Consider the following 22,578-nt stretch of genomic DNA (forward strand, 5'->3'; position numbering starts at 1 on the left):
AGAAAAGCCTAGTCAGTTATATGCCTCAGTGCTCATAACCTTAAAACAACCAATATTTTTATGAAGAAATACAAATGTTCTTACTAAGACTGAGCAAAACTTTTTGCTTGATGGTCCTCATAAAGTAGACTGTGATGCAATAAACAATATCTTCTATAACATCTTTATAGAAGATGCAAAAACTAACTCTATAAAGCCATTGTTTATGATGACCCCCCAATATGGCTATAGAAAACATATATTTCCATATTTCTATGACACTCTTTTTTTTTTTTTTTGCGGTATGCAGGCCTCTCACTGTTGTGGCCTCTCCCGTTGCGGAGCACAGGCTCTGGACGCGCAGGCTCAGAGGCCATGGCTCTTGGGCCTAGCCGCTCCGCGGCATGTGGGATCCTCCCGGACCAAGGCACGAACCCGCGTCCCCTGCATTGGCAGGCAGACTCTCAACCACTGCGCCACCAGGGAAGCCCTCTATAGCACTCTTTACTGAGCTCTATTAACAATTACCCATGTGTATTTAATTCTTTGCCTCATCAGATTGTAAGCCCTTCAAGAGTCATGATCATCTCTTATTTATCTATCTCCAGCACTTAGCACAGAGTCTGGCGTGTCATAGCTTACAAGGTTTGTTGAAAGAATATTACAAATTTTCACTTCACTTTTATCTACTGGCATTTACCTCGAACTCTATCCAATAGTGTTCCTTCAGTAGTATAAATATTTAATCCATGTTGCAAAGTGATCCTTACTAACCATTCTTCTACAGCTGCAATATCTGTTTGAAAACAAAAGGCAAACAATCAGCTATTTTTTTGTATGTCACGTTGGTGAAATTTAAGACTATATGAACATTACCAACCACAATTACCTTTTATTTCCCAATCATTTTGATTGCATTTATATATGTTTTCCCAGCAAACATTTTGATGATAAAATAAGGAAAAAAGAATTATGAAGTGATCTTACTAACACAGCAATGAACCCAGACAATAATATTTTAGATTATAATTTTTCTCTGAGAGCTCTTGTAGCTTGGTAAGAAGCAAATTGTGACACTCAGGTGAAGTGGTATAATATTTTTTGAAAGTAGACCATGATTAATTAAAATATTTAGTATATCAGAAATTCCCTGGTGGTCCAGTGGTTAGGACTCTGCGCTTTCACTGCCCAGGGCACAGGTTCAATCCCTGGTCAGGGAACTAAGATCCCACAAACTGCATGGCATGGCCAAAAATAAATAAATAAAATAAAATAAATAGTATAAACCCTAGGGCAAACACCAAAAAATTTCTTTAAAGAATAATAAACCAATAGTTGAGACAAAACAGAATCACAAAAAATAATTAATATGGATGAAGAAAGAAAAAGAAAAGTAAAACAGAAGAGATAGAATAGAAAAAACCCTAATGGTAGATGTCAGTACAACCATACTAAAAATTGCATTAAATGTAAATGGCCTAAAAATACTAATTAAAAGACAGATTTCCAGATTAGATGTGAAAATCAAGACTGAAAGATATGCTAACTCTAAGAAACCCACTTTAAATACAAAAGCATAACTGAGTTAAAAGTTAAAGAATGGGTGGGCCTGGGGAAGCCAAGGTGATGAACTCAGCCTGTGTGCTGCAGCAGTTGTACCCATAAGTCGAGGCTGAAACCAGGGCGTGCTCACGAAGAACATGCCTGACCCGAACACTCAGCTACACAAGCCCTCATGTCCATCCAGGCCTCTAGGTGGATCTGTGCACCACCCTGGCGAGGATATGGCTCTTCTAGTGGCTGCTTAAACAGCTAAATAAGTAGATCAAGTGCTATTTATGCTTCTTGCTGTCACTGTTCTTTATCAAGCAATACCTGGATTGGGGGAAAGATAATGGTATGAGAAAATATCCTATATGTTTCTACAAAAAGAGCTTCCTGCACAACTGGCCAACACAATGAGAGAAGTCAATCTTCTGATGGGTAACAACTGGCCTTCAGTGTGCCTGGTTCAAAGTTGGTATAGGCATAGCTTTCTTGAACTTCTGAAATATGAAAATAAGAGCACTGAGAATCCACAGGTCTTGCATAACTTTATACAAGTCTTGATAAAAATCACAAATAGAAACAACAATGTGGTTCCTATAATGGTACATGGAGTGATCGAATGTAAGGGAAAGTATGGGTTTCAACAGCAAGTAAGAGCCAATATTTTCTGGATTGGTTTTATACCAACTGTATCTCTTTCCACATGCATGTTAACTGGCACACACTTCTGTTTGGTGGTGATACTAACCCTGCTCAACCTAAACACACAGGAAATATTAATCCCACCTGTAATGTGGCTCATACAGTGAAAGATGTATATGAAGCAGCCAAGAGACTGTGTGAACAGTGTCAACTGGTAGACCCAGAGCTGGAAGTTGAAGAGGTCAATGCCAAAGCTCCAGGCAAACCTATTCAGGTAGTTTATGTGACCTCGTATCTGTTTCATATGCTATTTAACAACTCAGTGAGAAGAACAATAGAACTGCACCAAGAGTTACAGAAAAGAGGGCTATCTGGCTGTTAAAACCTTTGTTACTTTGGGTTAAGAAGACACATCCATTAGATCAGTGACTAAGGTGATGGTACCTATTCTGAAAAATAGCACCATAGTCATTCCACTGACCGAATGTTTATTTTCTCTATATCAGCTGGATGTTTTCCATGGAGTCCTTCCTACAGCTACTCCTGTTCTTCCATTAAACTAGTAACTTGAGTAACTTTTCATTGTACCTTGCTGCAGTGTGGTTAGTGCCTGACATAGAAGAGCGCAGTCTCCCTATGGTTCTTGTAGCCTCATACCCTCCACCTCATTATTATAGAGTTGAGTGTCCACAGTCTCTTCAGGATTCTGAACTTCTTCCCCTTTCCAGACACAGCAGATACCTACTGTTGCTCTTTGTGACCAAGTATCATGCTTATCTCAGACTACCAATTAGGGACCAAGGTATTTGGAAGTTAAAGACATCAGTTGAATCTACCTTGATAAATCAGTATGCCAAGGTCCTTCCTCCCTTATATGCATCTCTCCTCCAATCTCTGGTTTAGATTTATGCCTTCCTCCACCATTGTGAGGCATCTGTACTTTTGTGTTAGATCGCACTCATTGATGCACTGATTTTACTTTAAAATTCACTTGTGTACTTCTATTCTGTTGCTTAATGCGTTCTAAAAGTTGTCTTGGGGAAAAAAGGTAAAAGAATGAAAAATATATCTTATGCAAATACTACTCAAAAGAAAGGTGTAATGGCTATATCAGTATCTGACAAAGGAGACTTCAGATCAAGGTAATATCAAGAATAAAGAGGAAAAATACATATGATAAAGGGATCAATTCACTGAAAAGGTATGACAGCCCTAAATGTGCACATGCCTAACAGAGCTTCCAAATACATGAATCAAAAGCTGATAAAACTGGGGATTTCCCCGGCAGTCTAGTGGTTAGGATTCCGGGCTTTCACTGCATTGGCCCAGGTTCGATACCTGGTTGGGGAAATGAGATCCCACAAGCCGTGCAGCATGGCCAAAACAAACAGACAAACAAACAAAAACCTAATAAAACTAAAAGGAGAAATAAACAAATCAACAATTATAGTTGGATATTTCAACACTCCTCTCTAAATAACTGAGTAATGAGTGAGGATATAGAAAAGCTGAATAACACTATCAACCAACTGACCCAATCCACACTTATAGAGCACTCCAGTGACAAACAGCAAAGTAAGTATTTTTTTCAAGTGCACAGGGAAGATTCACCAAATAGGCCATAAAAACCATCTTAACAAATGATTATACAAAATATGTTCTCAGAACATAATAGAATTAATCTAGAAAAATCAGTAACAGAAAGATATCTGGAAAATCCCCAGATATATGGACATTTTACAACACATTTCTAAATAACCACAGGTCAAAGAGAAAGTGGCATGGGGAATTAGAAAATACTTTGAAAGAAAATGAAAACACATAAAATTTATGAGATGCAGATAAAGCAGTGCTGAAGAGAAATATATAGTAGTAAAATATATTAAAAAAGAAAGATCTCAAATCAATTATCTGAAGCAGGGATTAAAAGATAGTACTGGCTTTATAAAGTGTCAAATAGTAAATATTTGGGGTTTTGTGGGCCATGTGGTCTCTGTCTCAACACTTCAACTCTGCCATGGTAGCCAAGAAGCAGCTATAGAAAACATAAATAAATGAGCACAGCTGTGCTCCAATAAAACTTATTTACAAAAACAGGCAGCAGACCAAATTTGGTCTGCAAACTGTAGTTTGCCACCCGCTGATCTAAAGGTCCCCAACTTAAGAAACTAGAAAAAAAGGAGCAAATGAATCCCAAAGGAAGTAGAAGGATGAAACAGTGAAATCAACGAAATGAAGACCAGAAAAACAATAATCACAATCAATGAAATCTAAAGATGCTTCTTTGAAAGGATCAATAATGTTGATGAGCTTCCACCAGATGAATCAAGAAGGAAATAAAGATGCAAACATCAATAAGATGAAATAGGGCACATCACTATAGACCCTTTAAGGTTAATAAAAGAGTATCACAAAAACACCTAAGTTACAAATTCAACAATTTAGATGAAATGGACAAGTTCCTTGAAAGATACAAACGGCCGAAAATCACTTCAGAAAAAACAGAAAACTTGAATATTCCCATATCTATTAAGGAAATTGAATTTGTAGTTAAAATCCTTCCCACAGAGAAAACTCCATGCCCAGAAAACTCCACTGGTGAATTCCACCAAACATTTAGTGAAAAAAATACCAATTCTGCAAAAATTCTTCCATAATATAGGAGGGAACTCTTCTCAACTCATATTTATTTATGTATTTCCCTTTTTAGAAATGAGCTTTATTTCAATGCAGTTTAGATCTAAAAGCCTACATACTTACTTTGTCCTCTGACCAGGTTTACCTACCAGTCAGGATTTCAAAAACCACAAGCAAATCAAACACCTTTGAGATTATGGACAGCGCCCACCTTCGTTTCATTTTGGCAATTAAACCAGGACTCCCTTTGAAAGAAGCTTCTGTGCAAAACGCCGTATTTCCTAGAATGAAGCTCATTGTTTTCCCACCTTGAATTCACCCACTTAAAAAGCAGATCCAGAAACCCAAGCTTTTAGAACTCAGTCCCAATATCACCACATAAGTCACTTTCATTCTAGCAATTGTATAGCTAATAGCCCCCAAATTTCCTTTATTTAACAGAGGGCTTCAAGGCAAGGCAAAATTTCTCAAAACACCCCTGTCTGCATCTGCCAACTGTTTTCCGTGGGAATCAGCAATACTTCACTCTTAAAGTCCTGGAGACGACCCCACCTGGCAAGCAGAGCCAGATCCCACCAGGAAGGAATGTAGACAAAGGGATCCTTGCTGGTCCCAGCACTGCTGTCAGACCCAGAAACAATGAACTTGTTCCTTACTCATAAACACTGTCCAATAAAGAGGCTACCATGAAACTCAGAAACTAAATTTTCTGCTCAGATTCCTGGATAAAAACGATTTTTAAAAATCTGTGTAATTCAGACCAAAAGATGATTATTTAAAAGAAAATCAAGAAATAGAAACAACTTTCTAGTAAAAGCTTGTTGGAAGACGGATTCCAATACGATTAAAACGATCTAGATAAGTCCTTTTGTCTATGGAGAATGCAGTGTTATCAGCCCCTTACACGAGCCCTCCTGATACTCCTTATAGACAGCATTTCAGTTCAGAAATCAAAGTGGAAATACCTTTGAAATGAAAACAGTGATGTGGCTGGAAAACCATGTGCATCAACGTTTTACCACCCACCACGAGCCTGGGTTTTCTGAAAAGGTCACTGGCTTGGCTTTCCCGTCAAAAACATTCTTGAACTCGTAGGGAACAGAGGAATGGAGACTTGGTGTCTGAAGCGCGTGTCTTCTGGGTTCCATATCTGGGGCTCAAGAGCCAACAGCAGGATCCTGTGGGACTCATGGAAGGTTCCCCAGGGCAATGAAGATTCTAAAGTTTCTTAAGCTCAGTATGAACTCAAGTCTGGTATCACCTGTGCTGGGCTCCCTCAACTCCTGCCCAAAGCCCTGTGTGCCCTTGGTTTTCAGCTTAAAGATGAGCACCGCCCCCAGCGTTCATCAGCAGCAGCAGCTAAGCAACTCATTTGATAAAGACAGCATTACCTGATACCGAAACGAGATAAAGGTATTACAAGAAAATAAAACTCCAGACTGATAACCCCAAGAACCCACTAGCCAAATGAGTCCAGCAATACACAAAAAGGATAATGCATCGTAACTAAGAGTTGTTTATCCTAGGATTGCAAGGCTGGTTGAGAATTCAAAAACGAATCGATGGAATTCTTCATATCATGGGATGAAAGAAGAAAATCCTCATAATCATCTCAATAGATGCAGAAAGAGCATTTAACAGAATTCAACACCAATTCTTGAACTCAGCAAACTAGGAATGGAAGGGAACTTCCTTAACCTGATAAGAGGCATCTGCAAAATACTTACAGATAACATCATACTTAATGAGGAAAGGCTGAATATTCTCTCCCTAAAGTTGGAAACAAGGCAGAGATGTCCTCTCTCACCATTCCTATTCAACATTGTACTGGAGATCCCACCAGCACAATAAGGCAAAGATAAACAAGTAAGTACGTAAGTAAATACATATATAAATAAATAAAATGAATCATATTAGAATGGAAGAAATATATAAAATTATCTCTATTTCTAGGTGGATGTTTATCCATGTAGAAAATCCCAAAGAATATACAAAAGACTACTAGAACTAATAAGTGAATTTAACAAAGTTGCAAGATATAAGGTCAATCTACAAAAATCAATTACATATTTACATATTATTAATGAACAATTGGAAATTAAAATATTAAAAATAACCATTTAGGGCTTCCCTGGTGGCACAGTGGTTGAGAGTCCGCCTGCCGACGCAGGGGACACGGGTTCGTGCCCTGGTCTGGGAAGATCCCACATGCCGCGGAGCGGCTAGGCCTGTGAGCCATGGCCGCTGAGCCTGTGCATCCGGAGCCTGTGCTCCGCAACGGGAGAGGCCACAACAATGAGAGGCCCACGTACCCAAAAAAAAAAAAAAAAAACCATTTAAAGTAACATCAAACCCATGAAATACTTAGATATAAATTTCTTAAAGTATATGCAAGATCTCTATGCTGAAAACGACAAAACCCTGATGAAACAAATCAGAGGAGATGTAAATAAATGGAGAGATATACTGTGTCCATGGATTGGAAGACTCAATATTGTTAAGACGTCAGTTCCCCCTAAACTAATCTATAGATTCAATGCAATTCTGATTGAGATTAAAAAAATCACAGCAGAATTTTTTGTAGAACTAAGCAAATTGATTGTAAAATTTACATGGAGAGACAAAAGAACTAAAAGAACAAAAGAAAAAGATCAAAGTTGAAGGGTTAGTATTACTCATTATAAGCTTATTATTTATAAAGCTAAAGTAATCAAGTGTGGCATTGGTAAAGGATAGAGAGCCCAGAAATAGCAACTCAGTGGACACAAAATAGCTTTTACAACAAAGATGGTGGAATAATTGGATATCCATATTTCCCCCAAATTACCCTCAGTCCATATAATGTACAAAAACTAACTTAAATTCCGTCATAGGCCTAAATACAAAACCTAGAACCATAAACTTCTAGAAGTAAATATAGGAGAACTTTTTTGTTGTTTAGGCAAAGATTTCTTAGGTATGATGCCAAAAGTACAATCCATAAAATAAAAAACTGATAAATTAGACTTCATCAAAATTAAAAACTCTAATCTACAAAGGACATTCTTAAGAGATTAAAAATACAAGCCATAGACTAGGAGAAAATATTTATAAATCATATATCTGATAAAGGAGTTGTATCCAGAACATACAATGAACTTGCAAAAGATTTGAATAGATAATTCACCAAATGGCAAATAAGCACAAAAAAGGTTGTTCGTTGTCATTAGTTATCAGAGAAATGCAAATTAAAACCATAATTAAATATCACTCTACACCTATTAGAATGGCTAAATTAAAACTTACATATTTATACATATTAAAATATATTTATATATAAGTATACATATATACATATTGTATAAATATACATATATGTATAAATGTATATGTATACATGTATACAAACATACACACACACTTATATATACTAAGTGCTGGCATGGATCCAGATAACCTGTTGGTGAGAAAGCAAAATGATACTGCTACTTTGGAAAATAGTTTGATAATTTCTTATACAGTTAAACTTACACTTACCATATGACACAGTAATCCTACTATCTGGTATTAGCCAAATGCAACAAAAATTTGTGTTCATCACAAGAATCTGTATGAGAATGCCTATAGCAGCTTTATTCATAATTGCCAAAAACTGAAAAAATCCAAATGCCCTACAACAAAATAAACTATAGTACATCCATACAGTGGAATACTACCCAGTAAGAAAACAGAAAAAACTACAACATAGTGAATCTCAAATGAATTATGCTAAGTGAAAGTAGCCAGACTCAAAAGACTACATATTTGATGATTCCATTTATATGGCTCTGGAATAAACAAAACAATAGGAACAGAAAACAGATCCGTGGTTCCTGGGGTTCACGAGACAGAGAGTTCACTACTGGTGGGGTTAATTTTATTGGATGATGGAATTGCTCTAAATCTCGATTCATGAGTACACAATTGTATACATCTGTGAAAACTTACAGAGCTAGGCACTAAAAAGGGTATATTTTACTGAATGTAAATTATACCTTATTTTAAAATGAAAAAAGAACAAATTGTGAAGTATAAATTAAGGAGGGACTCTTTTTACCTTCAACAGTTCTAGGTAGTTCAAACTTCAAACTGCCTTCACCACTTTCTAGCTATCACCAAATCTCCATATGGCTCCATAGGCCTCAGTTAAAACATTCGAAAATGGAGCTAACAATAGTAACTAACACACATTGAGTAATAAATGAATTTAGTTAGGTAAAGTGTTTAGAGTCGTGCTGAAAATATAAGAATTCAGTAAATGCTACCGGCAAGTTCCACTACTACTATGATGATTATTTTGCTACCTTTGCTGTTGATGTTACGTAAACTACCCTTCCCAAGATTTTACAGATACATAATACTCAAATTCATGGCATGGCAGCAAATAAGATACGATTAACGAGTAAAAAGTGAATGAGCAAATATGGTCTCCTTCCCCCTTAAGATTTTCTTTCATGATTTCTAGCATATTACTAACATTAGACCATTCTCTTCTATTACATTATAAGCTCAAATATATTTTTTACTCAATCCAGAAGTTGTGTCAAGATACGCAGAGATAATTTGGTCTCTTTCCATAAAATACTTAAGTTTTCAGATCACCTTTGTTCTTGCCTGGGTGATCTTAGAATCAATGCATTTCTGAAATTAAATTTTATAAATAGAAGAAGTGAAAATAACAAGTGATCTTCACTTCTTCGATTGTCAAACTAACGTCAATATTAGGCAAGCAGCTAGAACAATCCATCTTTAGACTGTACTCCCTCTTTTTTTTTAAAGGAGTACAATCTTCAGGATGAATTCCTTGAAAAAAATCACAAAAAGTTCCGATAGATTAATTTGAAAAAATTGAGATAAATAAAGGATAAAAATAGTGATATAATCCATCTTAGCTGTTATAATACTGGGGCTTCTTTTGCAGTTTTTATCTTTGATGCTTCCTTATATAGTCTTTTCTATCCTTTCTGCCTTATTCTCACTTTCCCCCTGCCGTTTACTCTGTAGGACACACCATTTAGTTCGTCCTTTAACTTTCCCATACTTACAGGGGTTTGCCTGTATGATCCCACCATCTCACTGTCCCAATTCATCATCACCTGCTACATTTGACTGGCACACAAGTGGGTGCAGGATCAATTCTAGGCCAATTGAAGATACTCTCCTGGGGATTTGGAATTGGGCTGCCCCCTAGGAAATATATATAAAACTTTGACAGCAGTGAGGCAGCTTTAGGAAACTAGTCTGCATAAAAGGAAAAATAATTATAGATGTACAGAAAATACAGATAACAGAAACAGGGTAAAATTATTCCCTGGGTTCTTGATGGTTCTCCATTTCTTACTTCTAATTCCTTCTTATAATCTGGCTTCACTTTTGTCTTTGGGTTCCACAACAAAAAGAAATTTAGTCTTTTTCCTTTAGCGAGGTCAGGATGGTTTCTATTTCTTGCACCTACCATATTAGAATAATATACCCTTTATCATTTTTAAACTATGGGTCTGTATCTCATGCCTGAAGATCTACTAGCTCAGTTCACTAGCTCAATACTCACACCTTCTGGAATTTGACTTTCCTGCTCTTTCCTTCTTGGTATTTACAATAGTATATAAACTAGGCTGCCACATAGCATTTAATAGTAGACCCAATGGTAAACTAATACACTACATATTACATTTTAAAATGAATGATTCCATTTCATTAAAATTAATTGGTACCTGACTTTCTCAATACTATGAATTTCAAGTTCTAGAAAATGAGTTTACTTTAACTAAAGAATAATATAAATGCTATGTATGTCAGAGCCATCTATCTGTAATAAAACTGCCAGGTAAAATACAGGAAGTCCAGTTAAATTTGAATTTCAGATGAATCACTAGTTTTTAGTAAGTATGTATGTTGCAAATACCACAGGAGACATTAACATGAAATAACATAATTTTTTAACGTAATAAATGTTTTTTATTTGTCAATCCAGACCCATGTGTAAAATAGTGAATTCAGATCATTCTTACCTGTATTTTTTGTAATGTTTTCTCTGGGAATATCAATCAACCAATAAACTCGATCACTGAACTTGAACAAAGAAGACAACAGAAAACAGTGTTTTACAATGTTAATAGCAACACTTATTTTGGCATATTCTAACCTATATTTTAAAAACTAAAATTAAACAAAAACATCCAATGTATATGTCCTTTACCCAGCAATTTCACTCTTGGGAATTTATCCTGCATTATACTCACATATGTGTGAAATGAAATGAGTTCAAGGATATTTTTCATCATTGTTTGTGATAGTACAAGACTGGAAATAACTAAAGTATTCATCAGGTATGTGTAAGAATATAGCCACAAAATGGAATATCATACAGCCAAGCTCAGACAGCACAAAGCTGAAGCATTACTGGCTTGATGTGTCAGAGGAGAGAACCTGCTGCTGACAGAAAATTTGGGAATGTAAGAGGAAAATCCCAGGCACAAGGGAACTTTAAAAATAATGATCTAAGAGTTAAATATAAACTCTTTCCATATCCTTGGGCAACACAAGTGCAGGGGAGATCCTCAGAAGGCCATGTGAAAAAAAAAACTCAGCAGTGGAAGTTAGTAGAACTGAGCAGAGATAGCAGCTGCTGAAACCATAGGTAAGACATTTTGCAATTTGTGCCAGGGCAATTAATAGCCTTTTAGACCACCACCAACAAAAACATCAGCAAATTCTTATAAGAAAATAGCAGAATCCAGGGTTGTTACAGCTTATTATCTTCAATGTCTACTTTTCTTCCAAAAATGACAAGACATGGAAAGAAACAAGAACATGTAACTGATATTCAGGGAAAAGAAGATAAACCATAAACTGACTCAGAATGAGTTCAGATACAGATGAAGACTTCAAAGCAGCTATTACGAATATGCAAACGGATTTAAGGAAAATGTGTTAATGAGGGAATGGATAGGAAATCCAGCACCGAAATGAAAAATACAACAATAAAACGAAATGGAAATAGTGAGGCTGAAAAGTATAACTGAAATAAAATATTTACTAGATGAGTTCAATAGATTGGAGATGGCAAAAGAAAGAATAAGTGAACTTAGGGCTTCCCTAGTGGCACAGTGGTTAAGAATCCGCCTGCCAATGCAGGGGACACAGGTTCAAGCCCTGGTCCAGGACGATCCCACATGCCGTGGAGCAACTAAGTCTGTGCGCCACAACTACTGAGCCTGGATGCCACAACTACTGAAGCCTGCGTACCTAGAGCCCATGTTCCGCAACAAGAGAAGCCACCACAGTGAGAAGCCCATGCACCGTGACGAAGAGTAGCCCCTGCTTGCCGCAACCAGAGAAAGCCCGTGCACAGCAACAAAGACCCAACGCAAACATAAATAAATAAAATAAATAAATTTATTTAAAAAAAGAAAGAATAAGTGAACTTAGATATATAACAATTGAAATTATTCAATTTGAAAAAGGTGGAAAATGATTAAAGAAAAATAAATGGAGCCGTAGAGATCTGTGGGTCAATAAAACGTGTTCCAAAATGTGCCTAATTGGAGTCCCAGTCAGGCAAAGAGACAGAGAAAGGGGTAGAACATTTCTTTGGAGAAATAGTGGTTGAAGACTTTCCAAATTCAATCCAAGTAGCCCAGAGAACCTCTCAGGGTAAATACAAAGAGAACATCTTAAAAGCACCCAGAGAAAAATAACACATTACATACAGGGGACAATAATAAAATTAATAGCTGACTTCTCATTCAGAAACAATGGTATCAGGTGACATATTCAAAATGCAGAATGACATATTCAAAATGCTGAAAGCAAATGAAGTCACCCAGCAATTCTATATCTGACAAAATAATCATTCAAAAACTAAGGTGACCACTAAAAACTACTAGAATTTATAAATGAGTTCAGCAAGTTCAGGATATAAGATAAATATACAAAAATTAAGTGTATTTTTTATACACTTGCAAAGGACACTCTGGAAATGAGAATAAGAAAGCAATTCTCCTTACAACAGCATCAAAAAGAATAAAATATTAGACATAAATTTAACAAAAGAAGTGCAGGGCTTCCCTGGTGGCGCAGTGGTTGAGAGTCCGCCTGCCAATGCAGGGGACACGGGTTCGTGCCCCAGTCTGGGAAGATCCCACATGCCGTGGAGCGGCTGGGCCCATGAGCCATGGCTGCTGAGCCTGTGCGCCCGGAGCCTGTGCTCCGCAACAGGAGAGGCCACAACAGTGAGAGGCCCAAGTACCACAAAAAAAAAAAAAAAAAGGAAGTGCAAAACTTATACTCTGAAAACTACGAAAAACTGTTGAAAGAAATTCAAGAAAATGTAAATAAATGGAAAGACAACCCATATTCATGGATTGGAAGATTACTAAAATGGTGATACTCCCAAAACTGATCTACAGACTCAACATAATCCCTATTAGAATTGCAGCTGGCTTCTTTGTAAATATTGACAAGTTTATCCTAAAATTCATATGGAAACTAGTGAAATTTATATGGAGGCTAGCAAAAACAATCTTGAAAAAGAAGAACAAAGATGGAGGACTCATCCTTCTCAATTTCAAAACTTACTACAAAGCAGCAGTAACAAAACAACATGGTACTGGAATAAGGGTAGATGTATAGATCAAAGCAATAGATTTGAGAATTCAGAAATAAACCCTCACATTTAGAGTTGATTGATTTTCAGCAAAAGTGCCAAAACAATTCAGTAGGGAAACAGTAATAGTATTTTCAACAGATGGTGCTAGGATAGCTGGATATCCACATACAAAATAATGAATGTGGACCCCCCTACCCCACACCACACACAAAATTCAACTCAAAATATATCAAAGACCTAAATGTAAAAGGTAAAACTATGAACCTCTCAGAAGAAAACATAGGGGTAAATCTCCATTACTCTGGATTAGGCAATGGTTTCCTATTTATGACACTAAAAGAATAAGCAACAAAAGAAAAAATAGATACCTAAGACTTCATCAAAAACATTTTTGTGCATCAAAAGACAGTATCATGAAAATAAAAAATCCACCCACAGAATGGAAGAAAATATTTGCAAGTCATTTGTCTGATAAGGGACTTGAATTGAGAATGTATAAAGAACTTTTACAACTCAACAATAAAAAGACAACCCAATTAATAATCTATATAGATATCTTCACAAAGAAGATATTCAAATGGCCAATAAACACTGTTGAGCAATGAAAAGATGCTCAACATCATTAATCATCAGGGAAATGCAAATCAAAATATAATGAGATAGCACTTCACACCCAGTGGGATGGCTATAACAAAACAAAACAAAACAAAAAACAGAAAATAACAAGTGTTGGTGAGAATGTGGAAATTTGAACCCAAATATACTGATGATGGGTATGTAAAAGAGTCCAACCACTGTGGAAAACAGTCTGGCAGTTCCTCAAAAAGTTAAATATAGAGTTACCCTATAACCTAGCAATTCCATTTTCTAGTTATATACAGAAGAGAAATAAAAAACCAAAATTTCCACACAAAAACTGTACACAGAAGTTCGTAGCAGCATTATTCATAATAGCCAAAAAGTGGAGAAAACCCAAATGTTCATCAACTGATGAATGGGTAAAGAAAATATGGTACCAAAACAGTGGGATATTATTTGGCAATAAAAAGAAATGAAGTACTGATACATGCTATCACATGGATGAACCTTGAAAACGTTATTCTAACCGAAAGAAGCCAGTCACAGAAGACTGCATATTATATGACTTCATTTACGTGAAATGTTCAGAATAAGCAAATCTACAGAGACAGAAAGTAGATTAGTGGTTGCTTAAGACTGGGGAGTAGAAGGTAGAATGCTGAGTGATTGTCAATGGGTATGGGCTGTCTTTTGGAAGTGATGAAAGTGTTCTAAAATTAGATAGTAGTGATGGTTGCACTCTATGAATATACTAAAAACCATTTAATTGTACACTTTAAATAGGCAAATTGTATGGTATGTAAATTATATCTTAATGAAGTTGTTACCCCCACACACAAAAAGGTGAAATAAAGGGGAAACAACTTCCAGAGAATTAATTGCCAGCAGACCTGCACTGTAAGAAATGCTACAAGTTCTTTATGCTGAAGACACTGGATGGCAATAAAAAGTTAAAAAAAAAACAAAACCCCACATGAATCTTTTTCTTTTCTTCTCTTAATTTCTTTAAAAAATGACTTTAGGGCTTCCCTGGTGGCGCAGTGGTTGAGAGTCCGCCTGCCGATGCAGGGGACGCGGGTTCGTGTCCCGGTCCGGGAAGATCCCACATGCCGCAGAGCGGCTGGGCCCGTGAGCCATGGCCGCTGAGCCTGCGCGTCCGGAGCCAGTGCTCCGCAACGGGAGAGGCCACAGCGGTGAGAGGCCCGCATACCGCAAAAAAAAAAAAAAAAAAAAAAAAAAAATGACTTTAAAGTAAAACGTTTAACAATGTATTATTGGGTTTAAACCACATACAGATGTAATATTACTGGACTAGCTGTTTTTAAAAACACATGCTAAAAGGAAGAGTATTCTTCTTGTTAATAACATACCACAAAATAAAATAAAATGTAATTACCAAAGTTAAATTAAAGTGAAAGATGCCCGTATATGTACTATTTATGATTCCCAAGCTTGGAGCAAGTCCTCCTGATGTGAACACGCTTAGAAATTCCTTTGAAGTAAGCTCAGTTTCAGATTGGAAAAAACACTGGATTTTCTTCAGGAAAGAGAAAAAAAACAAGTAGTGACAATTTGATGGAGAAGAGCATATTTTACATTAATTTGAAAGTGAGGAGAAATCTATGAAAAGTAGATGCTGCTGAAGATTGCTATCTCTAGTAATTCTAGTTTTTAACTTGGAAAAAAATCTATTTTGAAAAGTACACTTTCAGAACCCATCAGCCTATTATGCCAGTGTCATCATAGGTTTCAATTCATCCTATAATAATCTTTTCTGTCATAGAAATGGTCATAGAGTTATTATGTTTAACAAACATAGACTCAAAGTCACATGCTATCACATGTAGAAATTCCTATTTTATTAAAATTATTTTGTGTCTAAATAAAAAAGCAAATGTATAAAGCAAAACTCATTTTACTGCATTTTTATTGAATATTTCCCAGCTTTGAGAAGGTATATGAAAAGGTAGCAATCACAAATTGTGGATTTCCCTGAAAACCAATATGGATAAGAAGAGCTTCATCTAACTTAGTTCTCCTAGTAGTTAACATCACTCTGGGCAAGTTACCTATCTGAATTTCAGTTTCCCTATCTATAAAATGGGGAAACATGTTCATTCCAAATATATTTACTGACCCCTTAGCTTGAATCAGGCAGTGTTATAGGTGCTGGTGAAACAGAATTAAACCAAACAGGCAAAAACCCCTGACCTAATGGAACTTATTTTCTAATGGGGCTTGGCAGGGAGATAAACCCAAACCCTTTTCCTTTGTCTTCAACTTCTCCACAATTTATTGCACTTTGTTAAGATATTATATAAGCTCCCAATTCTAAGGATCCCTTTGAGTTACTCATCGTTGAGTTCTCCCATGGGTATGTGCATTGCATGTGTAAATAAACTCTGCTTTTTTTGTTTTGTTTGTTGTTTGTTTTTGTTTTATAGGGATTTTTTGGCTGTGCCGTGAGGCTTGCAGGATCTTAGTTCTCAAACCAGGGACTCAACCTGGGTCACAGCAGTGAAAGCACTGAGTCCTAACCACTGGACTGCCAGGGAATTCCCAAACTTCATTTTTATCTCCTGCTTAATCTGTCTTTTGTCAGTTTGTTTTACAGGCTCCAGCCACTGAACCTAAGAGGGGAGGTTCAGTACTCCCCTACAGTACTTACCTTACAGAAGATTAAATGTCATAATGAACATAAAACATTTTGAAAAATGCCTGACACTTTATAAATGCTAGCTATTATTTCTACTAATACTTCTTCTAGAACTACCACATCACAACTATCCAAAAAGTAGATTATACTTCCCTTTCAAAAGGACAAAACTGAGGATCAGAGAGGTTAGGTAACCTGCCCTAGGGCACACATACCATATATGGCAGAACCAAAATTTGACCCCAGCTCTGTAGGTCTCTCTTCCTATAGAGCCCGTTCCTTTTCCATAATATTTAATCACAAATAGGAAAGACACATGTGACTCAAAGGGCTTGCACTTCATAATAGTTGTAAATAAAAAAATAATATACGTTTGGCATATTAAGAAGGAACCGGGAACTAAGTCAAAACAGACTTTAGGATAAATGTATTTGTCCTCATGGGGTGTTTTTCTTCGTTTTGTTATATTTATCATAGACTTTTAGACAATCTGTGCAATTTTTATTAATTTATGTTTTTGTTAGCATTTGCTGCATGACTATCTTAACAGTACATCTTATTTTGTTGTGTTTTTAAAAATTTTGCCATTATTTGAATCAAAGGAGTCAAATAATCCCCTACCCAAAATGACACCTACAATGTGGTACTTGTTATAAAAGGGAAAGATTCTTTCCCAAGGTCATGTGAGGTAACGTTCTTTCACTAACAGGCTACATCTGTCAAACTTCAGATGGACAGATCAGAACCATAAAAAATGAAGAGCATTACAGCCAGTCTTTTTAAAAAAGGGATGGAGCCATCTTAAAAAAAAAAAAAAAAAGCAAACTACCCAGGGTGTTCAATGGCTAAATGAAATATTTTACTTGATCCAAGTGGAATGAAATAGAAAGGATAGAAAGGATTATTTATATCAAATTTCACCTCCCCGAGTCTGAAAATAGTAGAAGGTATTTGAAGAGAGTACAGTGTTACTGGTTTCACCCATGCACTTAAAAGGAATATGAGGGGGTGTAGCACATGCTATTAGTGGACCTTACCAAGTCATCAGAGGAAAGATACAACTTGATTATTTCATTCTTTTGGGGGAACCCTTCGCTAGCACAAGCAAAGCGTTTCTCCGTATCACCTAAATAACACAAACATATATATATATATATTTTTAGGTCACTAATGAAGAATTTCCATTAAAAGAACCATATTTTTTAAACAGAAAATATTTTTAAAGTATAAGAATTATAATTGTATATTTTAAATTCACATCACTCTAGATAAAGTTTAAATCTTCCACTTTATTTTTTCATTTTAAAGATACAATATCAGGACACTAAAAAGAAAGGTTTGACTGAGCACTAAAATAAAATATAACACATGCTAGGCTATGATACAGATTTTCAGAGGTGGCCAAAAACCAGTTCTTCACTCTTAAACTCCTCAACCTTGGTGAACATATAAAAGGGACAGAAGTTGGAGATTGGAGTGAATTTATGTTTTGATAGAGAGCTACTGATATGACTCCTCTCCCCAAAGGGTGGGAGTGTTGGGAGGAAGATCCCTCCTTCTTATCTTGTTCTAAAGTGAGTCTCTCTGGGAATTCCCTGGCAGTCCAGTGGTTAGGACTCTGTGCTTCCACTGCAGGGGGCATGGGTTCGCTCCCTGGTCAGGGAACTAAGATCCAGCATGCTGTGGCATGGCCAAATAAAATAAAATAAAATAAAAGAGTCTCTCATAGACAGCATAGAGTTGGATCATGTGTGATTATTTGTTTTTGTTTTTGATCATGTGTTTTTACCCATTCTGCCAATCTCCCAGTTTTGATTGGGAAATTTAATCCATTTGTAGTTAAAGTGATTACTGATAAGGAGAGACTTACTTCTATCATTTTGCTATTAGTTTTCTATATACCTTATAACTTTTTTGTCCTTCATTCCTGCATTACTGCCTTCTTTTGGATTTAGTTGATTTTCTTTTTGTAGTGAAACATGTAAATTCCTTTCATGTATATTTTATAGCTATTTCCTTTGTGATTACCATGGGGATTACATTTAACATCCTGATGGTATACTACCCTAATTTGAATTTATAGCAGCTTAACTCCAATAACATAGAAAAACTCTGCTCCTTTAAAGCTCCATCCCCACTCCTTTCAGTTGTTGATATCATAAAATTATACCTTTAAATATTGTGTGCCCCCAAAACATGAACTAATAATTCTTTTGAATACATTAGTCTCTTAAGTTATGTAGAAAACAAGATTTGGAGTTACAAACCAAAATTACAATGATAGTAACTTTTGTACTAACAATTTTTTTCTTTAGAATGTATTAGTCTCTTAAATCATGTAGAAAATAAAAAGTGGAGTTACAATCCATTGTTACAATATAATTACCCACATATTTACCTTTATTTCTCCCTATTGCTTCAAGTGACTGTCTAGTGTCCTTTCATTTCCCCTTGCAGGACTCCCTTGAGCATTTTTTACATGGCAAATCTAGTGGTAACAAGCTCCCTCAGCTTTTGTTTACCTGGGAATGCCTTAATTTCTTCCTCACTCTTGAGGACAGTTTTCCCAGATATAGGATTCTTGGCTGACTGGTTTTTCTTTTAGCAATTTGAATATATCAGTCCACTGCCTTCTGGACTCCAAAGTTTCTCATAAGAAATCTGCTTATTATCTAATTGAGGATTCTTTGTGTGTGGTTATTCATTTCTCTCTTGCTGCTTTCAAGATTCTCTCTTTTTCTTTGGCTTTTGAAAGTTTGATTATAGTGTGTCTTGGTGTAGGTCTCTGTCAGTTCATCTGACTTGGAGTTTGCTTAGCTTCCTGGATATATATATATATATATATATATATATATATATATATATATATATATATATATATATATATAAAATACATATTTATGCCTTTCATCAAATTTAGGAACTTTTTAGCCATTATTTCTTCAAATAGTCTCTCTGCTCCTTTCTCTCTCTCTTCTGCTGTTACTCCCACAATGTGTGTTGGTCCACTTGATGGTTTCCCAGAGGTCTCTTACACTCTACACTTTTCTTCAACCTTTTTTCTTTCTGTTCCTGAGACTTGATAATTACAATTGTCTTACCTTCAAGTTGCTGTTTTTTTCTTCTGCCTGCTTAAATCTGCCTTTGAATCCCTCTAGTGAGTTTTTCATTTCAGTTATTGTACTTTTCAGCCCCTGCATTTCTTCTTGGTTTCGTTTCAGGTTTTCTATTTCTCTATTAATACTTCCATTTTGCTCATACATTGTTTTCTTGACCTTCTCCACATCTTCTTTGGTTTTGGAAGCAACTTTAACATGGTTGTTTTAAAGTCTTTGTCTAGTAGATCTGCCATCCAATCTTTTTTCAGGATAATTTCTGGTGACTTATTTTTTTCCTTTAATGGGCCATACTCTCCTGTTTCTTTGCATGTCTTATAATTTTCTGTTGAAAACTGGACAGTTGAATCTAATAGGGTGGTAACTCTGGAAATTAGATTCTCCTCATTCCCCAGGATTTGCTTTTTTTTGTTACTGTTTTTGTCTTTCGGATTTCTAAAAAATTGTTGTAGGCTGTCTCTGTATCAAGGATCAACCTCAGGTGTAAATTTAAGGCCTTCTTAGGTCTTTTATGAGCCTGTGTCATTTTTCCCTGGGCATGTGTTGTCACTTTGTAATTTATCCCCTTAAATGCAGTTTTTTTTTGTTTGTGTTTTTTTTTTGATAGTCTTTAATGTCTGGCTCCCAAAGAGGAAAAAAATGAAAAATGAAAAAGGGAGTAAAAAGGGCACTGGTCCTTTAAGTCCCTTGAAAATCTATTCAGCTGAGGGAGGAGAGTTTGCAACAATGAGGGGAGGTACAACAACAATGGCTGCCTGCCTCTTTGCACCTCTGTGATCAGAAGCAGCAGAGTACAGATTCTCAATATTTGGAAGACAGGGTCCTTTTTGCCCATCCTAGCTTCTGCAAGTTGTGTGTGACTGCTCCAGTAACACGTGCACAGCTGCATGCCATGAGGTTGAGGGTGGGGCATGGGTAGTTTCTACTGTGATAAGAGTTGACAATGACTGAAATTAACTGCAACTTACTGTCCAAGCCTTCCCCTAGAAGTTGTAAGCCTTCAGCAGACTCCAGAGTTCCAAAAAAGTTGTATCAGACAGATTCGGCCAGTGCAGTTGTTGTGCAGTTGGGGAGGCAGATTTCTTGTGCTTCTCACTCTGCCATCTTCCCAGAATCCTCTATCCCTTCTCCTTATCTTGAGTTTGAGGAAAGAGGCTGTGATGGGACCACTCATCAATGTCATATGTATTCCTCTAATCTGGGGCATAAATTCAGACTCTTTCTTGGAAAAAGGCAGGACTTGATTTGATGAGAGGATAGGCCCTATCCCTTGCTAGACCTGTATAGCTATTTTCACAAGAATCCTACTAAGTCATCTTAGAGAGAAACGCCCCCCATCCTTTTTTTAAAATTTATTTTATTTATTTATTTATTTATTTATTGTGGCTGCATTGGGTCTTTTGTTGCTGCACACAGGCTTTCTCTAGTTGTGGTGAGCAGGGGCTACTCCTCGTTGCTGTGTGCAAGCTTCTTATTGTGGTGGCTTCTCTTGTTGCAGGCTTCAGTAGTTGTGGCTCACAGGCTCTAGAGCACAGGCTTAGTAGTTGTGGCGCACAGGCTTAGCTGCTCCGCAGCATGTGGGATCTTCCCAGACCAGGGCTCGAACCCATGTATGCTGCATTGGCAGATGGATTCTTCACTGCACCACCAAGGGAAGCCCCCCCCATCCTTGATATCTAACCATTCTCAATATCTACTCAAATTCCTCATCCCCTACCATCCACCCAAATGGTCATGCTGGCCTGCCCTCAGCAAGAATACTGTTTGGTTAGCTGGGCAAGAATCCTCCCTACTCTTGATGTCTCCTCTTAGTAATTTTCCATACAAAGACACAATTTCCCCCACAATGAACCTGCTCCTTGGCTATAAATTCCCACTTGCCTATGTTGTATTTGGAATTGAGACTAGTTCTATACTGAGATCTTTTTTCCTCAATTGCAGTAGTCCCTGAAAAAATTGTAGTTTTACAGCTTTAAATATTGTCCAGCTCTGGTTTTCTATGTCTCAATGAAGTTGAAGCCAGATGCTGCAAAAGTACTGAAGGACATCAGACGTAAGGCTAGATGAAGGGTGACTACAAACATCTTTTGTAACAAACATGGGTTTTGGTGGTATACAATGGCAAAGTACTTCTTAAAAAACTGTCTAAAGATGAGTTAGGGATATTTTTATATTACTTTTTAAAAAGTGTTTTAAATTTTCTGACCCTTTTTTTAAAAAACATCTTTATTGGAGTATAATTGCCTTACATTGTTGCATTAGTTGTTGCTGTATAACAAAGTAAATCAGCTATACCTATACATATATGCCCGTATCCCCTCCCTCTTGCATCTCCCTCCCACCCTCCCTATCCCACCCCTCTAGTTGGTCACAAAGCAACAAGCTGATCTCCCTGTGCTATGCGGCTGCTTCCCACTAGCTACCTATTTTACATTTGGTAGTGTATATATGTCAGTGTCACTTTCTCACTTCGTCTCAGCTTACTCTTCCCCCTCCCCATGTCCTCAAGTCCATTCTCTATGTCTGCGTCTTTATTCCTGTCCTGCCCCTACGTTCTTCAGAACCTTTTTCTTTTTTTTAGATTCCATACATCTGTGTTAGCCTACGGTATCTGTTTCTCTTTCTGACTTCCTTCACTCCTCTGTATGACAGACTATATTCCATTGACAGTAACATTCCATTGTATATATGTGCCACATCCTCTTTATCCATTCATCTGTTGATGGACACTTAGGTTGCTTCCATGTCCTGGCTATTGTAAATAGAGCTGCAGTGAACATTGTGGTACATGA

General features: G+C 36.7%; 1 protein-coding gene and 1 pseudogene across 1 annotated transcript in view; one reads left to right on the plus strand and one right to left on the minus strand.

Annotated features, from left to right (window-relative positions):
• Positions 1–22,578, minus strand: part of CATSPERB (cation channel sperm associated auxiliary subunit beta) — a 128,664-nt gene that overhangs the window by 100,265 nt on the left and 5,821 nt on the right. Inside the window, exons 2-5 of the mRNA XM_060293494.1 lie at positions 17,708–17,796; positions 15,411–15,551; positions 10,836–10,896; positions 680–775 (exon numbers count right to left, since the gene is read on the minus strand). Coding sequence (XP_060149477.1) covers positions 680–775; positions 10,836–10,896; positions 15,411–15,551; positions 17,708–17,796 — 387 coding nt within the window. The remainder of the gene's footprint in view (positions 1–679; positions 776–10,835; positions 10,897–15,410; positions 15,552–17,707; positions 17,797–22,578) is intronic.
• On the plus strand, positions 1,349–2,732 carry LOC115867089 (pyruvate dehydrogenase (acetyl-transferring) kinase isozyme 3, mitochondrial pseudogene; annotated as a pseudogene).

Source organism: Globicephala melas, chromosome 2, assembly GCF_963455315.2.
Source record: "Globicephala melas chromosome 2, mGloMel1.2, whole genome shotgun sequence".
Classification (NCBI taxonomy): Eukaryota; Metazoa; Chordata; class Mammalia; order Artiodactyla; family Delphinidae; genus Globicephala; species Globicephala melas.